The sequence below is a fragment of the Pseudorasbora parva genome, chromosome 21, assembly GCF_024679245.1.
Source record: "Pseudorasbora parva isolate DD20220531a chromosome 21, ASM2467924v1, whole genome shotgun sequence".
Lineage (NCBI taxonomy): Eukaryota > Metazoa > Chordata > Actinopteri > Cypriniformes > Gobionidae > Pseudorasbora > Pseudorasbora parva.
Window position 1 is genome coordinate 42,020,811 of NC_090192.1, and position 10,668 is coordinate 42,031,478.

At 44.6% G+C, this 10,668-nt stretch overlaps 1 protein-coding gene across 2 annotated transcripts in view; it reads right to left on the reverse strand.

Annotated features, from left to right (window-relative positions):
- The window catches only part of LOC137055690 (choline O-acetyltransferase-like), a 19,022-nt gene continuing 8,354 nt past the window's right edge, over positions 1–10,668 (reverse strand). Inside the window, exons 6-15 of one of the 2 annotated variants that reach the window (XR_010900054.1) lie at positions 10,601–10,668; positions 9,441–9,610; positions 6,008–6,108; positions 5,762–5,890; positions 4,223–4,345; positions 3,780–3,921; positions 3,637–3,699; positions 3,040–3,177; positions 185–1,242; positions 34–121 (exon numbers count right to left, since the gene is read on the reverse strand). The exon at positions 10,601–10,668 is cut by the window's right edge and continues 98 nt beyond it. Coding sequence is in view for 1 of the 2 variants with exons in the window: in XM_067429571.1 (XP_067285672.1) it covers positions 1,045–1,242; positions 3,040–3,177; positions 3,637–3,699; positions 3,780–3,921; positions 4,223–4,345; positions 5,762–5,890; positions 6,008–6,108; positions 9,441–9,610; positions 10,601–10,668 (1,132 nt within the window). In the remaining variant the exon portion in view is untranslated. Of the gene's footprint in view, positions 1,243–3,039; positions 3,178–3,636; positions 3,700–3,779; positions 3,922–4,222; positions 4,346–5,761; positions 5,891–6,007; positions 6,109–9,440; positions 9,611–10,600 lie in introns of both variants that reach the window. The other variant, XM_067429571.1, reaches the window with a different exon arrangement.

The window sequence follows — 10,668 nt, forward strand, 5'->3', positions numbered from 1 at the left end:
TTATACATAGAAATGACAAAAATACATTTGATCTGCAGTTTTATTCAGCTGACAAACAGTCATGAATGAATCCATCAGACATCAACAAACCCTTAAATAATAAACTCTTAAATAATAAACTCTTAAATAATAAACTCTTAAATAATAATAAATCCTTAAATAATAAACTCTTAAATAATAAAACCTTAAATAATAAACTCTTAAATAATAATAAACCCAGCACAGAAACATTACCAGGAGCAGATCATGTTCATATCGACGAGGGTTTTTAGTGCTTACGTCTCTAATATTTCATGTTTAATGTGCAAATATTTATAATCTACCTCACAGCGTTTAACATAGCGAACTTTATCTGACTTCACATTTAAATATATATAATGTACATAAACTTTATGATGTTTGAGCACAATCTGCATAGACAGTACATCCACATACAGTAATAAACACACACTGGATCTTCACATATGCAGTTATCTTCGAGATTAATGTTTAATTCTTTAAATGCATAATTTCTTGCAGTACATGAAGTCTCTTTTAGAGTTTGTGTGTGTGTGTGTGTGTGTGTGTGTGTGTGTGTGTTTGACCAGTCATAGTGATTAATAGCGTTCCTGCTCATAATGTCGGCTTTTACAGACTACCAGTAAACGTATAAGTACTTTGGTTTATAACTATTTCAAAAGCGATTTAAAAATGTATCATGCTATTATGATAGATAGATAGATAGATAGATAGATAGATAGATAGATAGATAGATAGATAGATAGATAGATAGATAGATAGATAGATAGATAGATAGATAGTTAATTATAATTATACTGTAACACGGGTTATTAAATAAGGTGTAAACTGAAGATGGGAGGTCAGTACTCATCAGTTCATCAGTTCAGAGTCTGCTTAAAGACATGAAGTTATTTCAGTAACCCTTTATCTAACCTAATGTGAAAATGACATTTCCAACATTAACGTCCCTAAACTGAGCTGCAGGTCCACGTGAGGAATACCCTGCCCATGATATGCTCACATGCTGAAGCTTCTGTTCTGCTGTTAGTGTTTGATGCAGAGCTCCATCATGTCCTGCAGTCCCGTGTTCAGCTCCCGCACGAGCCGGCCCGAGCAGGTTTCTGGACTCGCTCTGAAGCTGGACACACAGAACCGCATGTGGTCCGGCTGCAGGTTATAGCAGGCGCCGTATCCATCCGGAACCACTGGGCCATAGCAACAAAACAACTCCGCCGCGGTAACCTGGAAGCACAAACACCAGCGCATTTAATACAGGAGCTGGTCATATAATTAGAATATCATTAAAAGGTTTAGTTATTTTACTAATTCCATTCAAAAAGTGAAACTTGTATATTAAATTCATTCATTACACAACAACTGATATATGTCAAATGTTTATTTCTTTATTTTGATGATTATAATGGACAACTAAGGAGAAAATCAAATTCAGTATCTCAGAAAATTAGAATATTACTAAAGACCAAAACAAAGAAAGGATTTTTAGAAATATTGGCCAGCTGTAAAGTATGATCATGTCCAGCACTCAGTGCTCAGCTGTGTCTCCTTTATCCTGAATTACTGCAGCGATGCGGCGTGGCGTGGAGTCGGGCCGGCTGGGGCTCGGCTCAGGTGTTATGAGCTCAGGTTGCTCTGATAGGCCTTCAGCTCTTCTGCATTGTTGGCTCTGGCAAATTGTATCTTCCTCTTCACAATACTCCAGAGATGTTCTATAGGGTTTAGGTCAGGCGAGTTTGCTTCTATTGCTCTCCCCTTTTTTGTAAGTCGCATTGGATTAAAGCGTCTGCTAAATGATTAAATGTAAATGTTTGCTGGTCAATTAAGAATAAGGATAACATGGTCCTTAAACAGGTGCCATGGTCCCTAAATGCAGGTGCCAAGTCCTGTTGGAAAATGAAATCTGGATCTCCATAAAGTTGGTCAGCAGCAGGAAGCATGAAGTGCTCTAAAACTTCCTGGTATATGGCTGTGTTGACCTTTGACCTCAGAAAGCACAGTGACCAACACCAGCAGATGCCATGGCTCCCCAAACCATCACTGACTGAGGAAACTTTACACTGGACCTCAAGCAGCGTGGACTGTGTGCCTCTCCTCTCTTCCTCCAGACTCTGGGACCCTGATTCCCAAAGGAAATGCAAAATCTACTGTCATCAGAGAACATAACTCTGGGCCACACAGCAGCCCTTTTAGTCTTTAGCCCAGGCGAGACGCTTCTGACGCTGCCTGTTGTTCAAGAGTGGCTTGACTCGAGGAATGTGAAGCTGAAGGCCGTGTCCTGCATACGTCTGTGTGCAGTGTTTCTTAAAGCGCTGACTCCAGCTGCAGTCCACTCTTCGTGAATCTCCCCCACATTTTTGAATGGGTTTTGTTTCCCAATCCTCTCCAGGGTGAGGTTTTCCCTAATGCTTGCACACTTTTTTCTACCACATCTTTTCCTTCCCTTCTCCTCTCTATTAATGTGCTTGGACACAGAGCTCTGTGAACAGCCAGCCTCTTTTGCAGTGACCTTTTGTGTCTCGCCCTCCGTGTGTAAGGTGTCAATGGTCGTCTTTTAGAGATCTGTCGAGTCAGCGGTCTTCCCCATGATAGTGTAGCCGACAGAACGAGACTGAGAGACCATTAAAGGCCTTTGCAGGTGTTTTGAGTTCATTAGCTGATTAGAGCGGCACCAGGTGTCTTCAATATTCAACCTTTTCACAATATTCTAATTTTCTGAGATACTGAATTTGGGATTTTCCTTAGTTTTCAGTAATCATCAAAATTAAAAGAAATAAACATTTGAAATATATCAGTCTGTGTGTAATGAATGAATATAATATACAAGTTTCACTTTTTGAACGGAATTAGTGAAATAAATCAACTTTTTGATAATATTCTAATTATATGACCAGCACCTGTATATATTTATATTTCTCAGGCCCCCAGAAATCTCTGCTACTCATCTGTACTTGCATTTGCCGAAGTGACTTCTAAATAAGGCGAGGGTCAGCACTACAGTGGGGTTAGTCGGGCTGCTCTCACCTGACTGGTCGACAGGATGAAGTGGTTACTGATGCGGTACGTTTCATCTGAGAAAATGTCTGGCGTGTCCATCTTCATCTGTTTGGCTGTTTCTCTGAGTCCCAGTAAGTGATTGTCCGTCCCCATCCCTGCGACGGCCTGTGGCGAGGCAAACGCCGGTCCCGGATTATTTTTACATCATTTTACATATTTTTACATCGGAAATTACTTTTACATCAGAATATCTGAGTTACTTTTTCAAATAAGTTACTCAAGTGACTCTGTAAGTAAGAGTGAGTGTAACGCCTTCTACTCTACACTCGCGGATCTGCTTTTCCTTCAGCTGAGGGTTATCTCTCTATATATTTATGTTATATTATATTTATTATAATGGCTTTTACATTTACCAACAGTAGATTTATTTTTGTTGTTGTTAAAAACCAAGCAATCCCAGCCCAGGTGAGAAAATGTATCAAAGTATCGTAACACATAACTTTTCATAAGAAGTAACTAAGCAGCGCAGTTAGTTCCTCTTTTATGGAGTTAAACAGTACTGTGATGTGTGATGCTGACCCAGCACTGGTCAGCATGGACATGAAAGAGCCGTTGTTCCCTCACCAGAAGTGTGATCCGCGTCTGAGCTTCTATCGCTGCTCGCAGTTTCTCCATCTTCTCCGAGTCCTGGAGGAAGTGTGTCAGTTTAGTGCCAGATATTGTTTTGATCTGTTTATGGCAGAACGTAAAGGAGAGAAATGTGCAACCTGAACGGATGATCTGCCATCTGTCATGGCCTTAGCGAATGCCAAAGCTTCTGGAGTCGCGGAGCGGATGTTGTCCACGCGGCCCTTCCGGAAGCGGCGGAGAGAAGCGCTCTCATAGCTGGACACAAGCCTTCCGTGACATCTGCACACACACACAAGAGGAGGAAGAGGACGAAGAAGAGGATGAAGAGTCGAGCAAAGAGAAGGAGATCTGAAATCTGCACACACACACAAGAGGAGGAAGAGGATGAAGAGGAGGAAAAGGACGAAGAGTCCAGCAAAGAGAAGGAGATCTGACATCTGCACACACAAGAAGAGGAGGAAGATGAGGAAGAGGAGGAAAAGGACGAAGAGTCCAGCAAAGAGAAGGAGCTCTGACATCTGCACACACAAGAGGAGGAAGAGTCGAGCTAAGAGAATGAGATCTGCAGTGGCGTCTGTACCTGTAGAAGGCCAGCTGTAGAGCCAGCTGTGTGTAGGCATCTGGACTCATCTTCTGCTGCTTGATCCACTCCTTCCCATGAGCTGGAAATGTCAACACATGCGTGTCGAGATTCTGCACGAGTCTAGAGGGAATGAAGAGTCAGTGAGACCGGCTAAAGTTATCACCCTGACGCCATTTTCCCCAGTTTCACCCTGACGCCACCTTCCCCAGCTTCCCCCGACTCCATCTTCCCCAGCTTCACCCTGACGCCATCTTCCCCAGCTTCCCCCGACTCCATCTTCCCCAGCTTCACCCTGACCCCATCTTCCCCAGCTTCCCCCGACTCCATCTTCCCCAGCTTCCCCCGACCCCATCTTCCCCAGCTTCACCCTGACGCCATCTTCCCCAGCTTCCCCCGACTCCATCTTCCCCAGCTTCCCCCGACTCCATCTTCCCCAGTTTCCCCCTGACCCCATCTTCCCCAGCTTCAGCCTGACCCCATCTTCTCCAGCTTCCCCCTGACCCCATCTTCCCCAGCTTCCCCCTGACCCCATCTTCCCTTGCTCCACCCTGACCCCATCTTCCCTAGCTTCAGCCTGACCCCTTCTTCCCCAGATTCACCCTAATCCCATTTTCCCTAGCTTCACCCTGACCCCATCTGCCCCTGACACCATCTTCCCCAGCTCCACCCTGACCCCATCTTCCCTAGCTTCACCCTGACCCCATCTTCCCCAGCTTCACCCTGACCCCATTCCCCCAGTTTCCCCCTGACCCCATCTTCCTCAGTTTCCCCCTGACCCCATCTTCCCTAGCTCCACCCTGACCCCATCTTCCCTAGCTTCAGCCTGACCCCATCTTCCCCAGCTTCACCCTGACCCCATCTTCCCTAGCTTCAACCTGACCCCATCTTCCCCAGCTTCATCCTGACCCCATCTTCCCCAGCTTGACCCTGACCCCATCTTCCCCAGCTTGACCCTGACCCCATCTTCCCCAGCTTCACCCTGACCCCATCTTCCCTAGCTTCAACCTGACCCCATCTTCCCCAGCTTCATCCTGACCCCATCTTCCCTAGCTTCAGCCTGACCCCATCTTCCCCATCTTCACCCTGACCCCATCTCCCCCAGCTTCAGCCTGACCCCATCTTCTCCAGCTTCCCCCTGACCCCATCTTCCCCAGCTTCCCCCTGACCCCATCTTCCCCAGCTTCACCCTGACCCCATCTGCCCCTGACCCCATCTTCCCCAGCTTCCCCCTGACCCCATCTTCCCCAGCTTCCCCCTGACCCCATCTCCCCCAGCTTCAGCCTGACCCCATCTTCCCCCGCTTCCCCCTGACCCCATCTTCCCCAGCTTCCCCCTGACCCCATCTTCCCCAGCTTCCCCCTGACCCCATCTTCCCCAGCTTCACCCTGACCCCATCTTCCCCAGCTTCACCCTGACCCCATCTTCCCCAGCTTCCCCCTGACCCCATCTTCCCCAGCTTCCCCCTGACCCCATCTTCCCCAGCTTCACCCTGACCCCATCTGCCCCTGACCCCATCTTCCCCCGCTTCACCCTGACCGTTGTTGATGATCTGCGGCGGCGTCCAGAGCACAGAGGATTTGATCGGAGCATTTCCACTCTAATCTGCGTGGATGAGGGAGTTCAGTCGCGCTCCGACCGGAGCTGGCCGTACAGGAGCTGCTCCGACTGCAGGGAAGAGAGGCGGGTCATTCATCAGCTCACATTCTCTCACACTTCTGAAACATTTAAACACAATTATACAGTTCTGAGGAAGAGCGTGAGCTAGAGCTGGCTTTGGCGTACGTGTGTTTGAGGACGTGTTCCGCGCACTGCGCCGCAACGACGCCGTCGAACGCAGAGTGTTCACATACGACCCCGCAAACACCATCAGCACCGATCACAAACTGAAACGACACACACACTTCTTTGACATCATCACTGCTTTCTGTTTTTCAGGTCTGTTGAAGATGAAGTGCAAGGCAAGTTAATTTATATAACACATTTCATATACAATGTCAATTCAAAGTGCTTTACAAAGAAATTATTAAAATAGTGATAACATATGCATGAGAAATAAGAATACCATGTGTAAGAATTAAAAATGAAAAACAAGGATAATTAAAACAGTTGTAAGGAGAATAAAAAATAAATAAAAATAAAATGTTCAAATACACAATAGTCTGAAATGAAAATAAAACATCCTTCAGTTTGTAGTCTACATACATGTACCATCTTAATTAGCACTCCTCTCATTCATTTCTTTCTCAAACACGTTCATAACATCCATTTCAAGCACTATTCCCTGATTTTTACTCAAGAACCTTATTAAAGCCCTTTTCATTCAAACCTTTCCACAGATTTACACATACTCAAACCTTTTTGTCAAACTTGCTATTTCCATCAAATCCAGTTTTCACTCATCATATTTAACTCAAATAAACAAATAAAATAGCAATAACCAAAGATAAGAACAAAGATAAACTAAAACAGTTATAGAAAGGATTAAAAGATGATGCATAGATCAGATAAGGTGCAATCAGCCGGACGTACAGTGGCACAGTGCTCATTCAGTAAATGCACAGCTGAACAGATTCTCATTTAAGCATCTCTTTTTGACAGAGACAGATCTAGCTTCAAAAGAAGGAGAGATCAATATATCAAAGAAAATACAGAAATGATCAGACAGTGCCACATCCTTAATAACAATCAAGGAAATGTTTAGACCCTTACTGATAAGTAAATCTAGAGTGTGTCCACGATTGTGTGTGGGTCCATTTACACGCTGTGTCAAATCAAAAGTGTTAAGAACAGTCATGAGCTCTTTTGTTGTACTGGATTCAATATTATCTATGTGAATGTTAAAATCCCCAGCAATAGCAAAACAGTCAAACTCTGAGGAAATTATTGATAACAGTTCTGTAAATTCCTCAATAAAGCCTGCAGAGTATTTCGGAGGCCTGTAAACAATGATAAGCAGGATGCGTGGAGAACCTTTTAACACAATACCCAGATATTCTAGAGACAAATAATCACTAAATGACACTTGCTTACATTGATAGACATCTTTAAAAAGAGCAGCAACACCCCCACCTCTCCTAACAGATCTGCAAACACTCATAAAAGTAAAGTTAGGAGGGGCTGCTTCATTGAGGACTGTTGCACTACAGTTTTCTTCTAGCCACGTTTCATTTAGAAGCAGAAAATCTAGGTTGTTTGTGGTTATTAAGTCATTGACTAGAAAGGATTTGTTCTTAAGTGAACGGATGTTTTAAAGTCCTAATTTAACAGTAATAATTTTCCCCACATTAATCTTAGTTTGACAGGTAACAGGCAGCAGATTATATTGGTTTGTTAAACGGCCTGACAAGGCCTTAGACTTTCTTTCACGTAACAGAACAGAGATAGAGAAAGAGGCAGGCACACTGGGTTCCCACTTGTTCTGTAAACATTTGTTTAAGTTACTTTTATCATAGCGGGGACCCAAAACACATCACTGAGAGCTGGAATCAGATGTTTTTGGTTCACCTACAACAGATGGAGGAGGGTGTGGGCCCTGGCGTTGTGACCGAAGAAATCTCACAGCAGGAGGGAGAGCCACAGGTTTTGGTGGTTGTGGGGCTCGACTATTTTTGGTTGATATCTGGGGGCTCACAGCGATCGAGTGTGATAGTCTGATTCCAGCCTAAACCAGCTCCTCCATTTTCTCTGAGAAGCTCAAAAGCGGGGATGATGTTGCTCTCTTGTTATTGGAAGCTGAAATATGTTATCCTGGCTTTGCTGTACATTTTCCAGAAAGTCCTCCTTGGGTGCTGAATCTTGGAGCAGTTGTAATCGGTCGCAGTCTGTCTGTGGTGAGCTCTGTGGGCAGGGCTCCGCTGGGAGTGTGCGTGAGCAGTGGTTGTTGTGGCTGCATGGTGTTATCATTGTCCTTGTGGAGTGTGTCAACCACATGTCCATTGAGGTGTTGAAACTAAATCCTGTGGTCATCCATACTCTAAACAGGTGTGGATGCCATCCAGGTTAAGTGGGTTGACACACACAGCTTAAGGATGATGAAGGGAAAAATAAATATTGTCCTTTAGCACTCTTGCACCAAATTTGTTTGGGCGGAGGCCATTTGTAGTAAAAGTTGTCTCTGACTCCAGAAGAGTCGATGAAGTTCACTCCCTTCATGATGCAGGTTTTTTGCATGTATTAAGCCAAGCAACCGTGAGAACCCATTTTTTTCCTTTTAAAAAGTTAATTGAAATCCATCTTAATGAGTTCTGACTGCTCACTCTGAATATTGTTCTTCCCCACATGAATGATAAGTCGATTTCCAGTCTTATGTTTCATCAGAATGTTCTGAATTTCCCTGTTTACATCAGAAAGTGTTGCTTGTGGAAGGCCGCATGTAGTTGTATCTCTGCTGCGAATGTTTCTGACTGTAGAGTCACCCACTATCAGACTCGGCTGCTCTCTGAGCTGAGCTCCTGTTAGCATCAGTGTTAGCTGCCAGCTGATTCAATCTGTGTTTGATCACATTCATCACGTTTGGGGATTCATCATCCACATTCATTAACACTTCAAATCTGTTTTCAAGATGTATAGGCGGTGGTAGGAAACCAGTGTTTGCAATCCTTGTGTCTGGGGTAGAGCATGCAACGGCAGCAATATATGAAGCTCATGACAATCTGACGTCTCGAGTGCGTTTGGGTCTTGCCCCCTGTTTGTGCCATCGATTAGTGTGTTGATCAGTTAAGTTTGTTTCAAGAACTGCAATCCATTGTAAACGTTTGTGGCAGTTTGTGCAGCAAGAAGTTTGTTGAACTAGAAGAGGCTTAGATTTAGATTTTCTTATTCTTTTGAATGTAGGCAGCTGTGTTTTCCCTTCCGGAATGTAAGCTGATGGCAGTGAGAGGCTGTTCGAGTGAAATATTCTGCTTTTTTGTAGGAATCCAGTCTCCAGAGTTTTATCATTAAAGTCAAGCTTTGTTGTTTGAGCACTGCTGATTGGCTGAAGTTGAAATTATTAGATAAAATATAGAATCGATAGAGCAAAGCCCGGAGCAGTAAGCAGAGCGTCCGAACAGCAGCTAAACAGGAAGTGATTAGTTCTTACACACACACACACACACACACACACACACACACACACACACACACACACACACACACACACACACACACACACACACACACACACACACACACACACACACACACACACACCATGGGCTCTCCTGTGTTGTTTTACCTGCAGAGGTTTGTCGTACCAGCGGTTCGCCCCGTTTCTCTCCGGGCCGCCGCCGTGTAGGATCAGTTCAGCTCTGTTAGCGTCGCTGGGCTCGAGTCCCGCCGGACCGTCCAGACACACGACACACACACAGCGCTCCATCAGCTCCAGTGACTCTCTGTTCACCAGGTCTGTCCACACACACACACACACACACACACACACACACATCTGGTTCACTATATTTGTGGGGACTCTCTATAGACGTAATGGTTTTTATACTGTACAAACTGTACATTCTATCCCCTTACACACACACACACACGCGCACACACACACACACACACACACACACACACACACACACACACACACACACACACACACACACACACACACACACACACACACACACACACACACACACACACACACACACACACACTGCCCCTCAACCTACCCATCACAGGAAACATTCTGCATTTTTACTTTCTCAAAAAGCACTAAGCCCTAGAGTTTTTCGGTCAAACTCTAAGCCTGAAAAGTGGTCAACAAGTCAACAGAATTAGATTTTGCAGTCATTCTGAAATAAACAGTGATGTTATCAGCTTATTTAAATTTATCATATATGTGGGCAGATCAGTAATAAAGTTGATACAGTTAATTTAGTAATTAATTTTATTTGGATACTTAGTTGAATAACTCTGATCATAATGTTAGTGTCCCCAACTGAGCAAGCCAAGCCAAAGGCGACCAAAGGAACCGAAACTCCATCAGGGCATGACGGAGAAAAATAAACCTTAGAGAAACCAGACTCAGTTCTCCTCTGGCCTATTAACACACAGCGGAGGATTATTATTCTGGACACCGCACAGCTCAGAAATCATATTAGAGCAGAATATTCGAAAGTTTGAGGCATCACACAAGAGACGGGTTTATTGAGGATGACGTGCCGTGAGGAAAATTCAGAGGAGACACCAATATACACTCCAGGATGAGCTGGTCATATTCAGACAAGAACTCGAGCTGCTGCGTTTTGGACCAGCTGGAGTTTGTTTATTAAGCGAGCAGGGCAACCACCCAGTAGAGCATTACAATAATCTAGCCTTGAGCTCATGAACGCATCGACTAACTGTTCAGCATTTGGCATTGTTTTAGATTTGGTGTGTGTTGTGCTGGACCTGTGAGCAGCTGGTCTCTGGCTCGAGCCCAGTCCGTGCGTCCGGCACCGGTCAGCAGTCCCACGGCC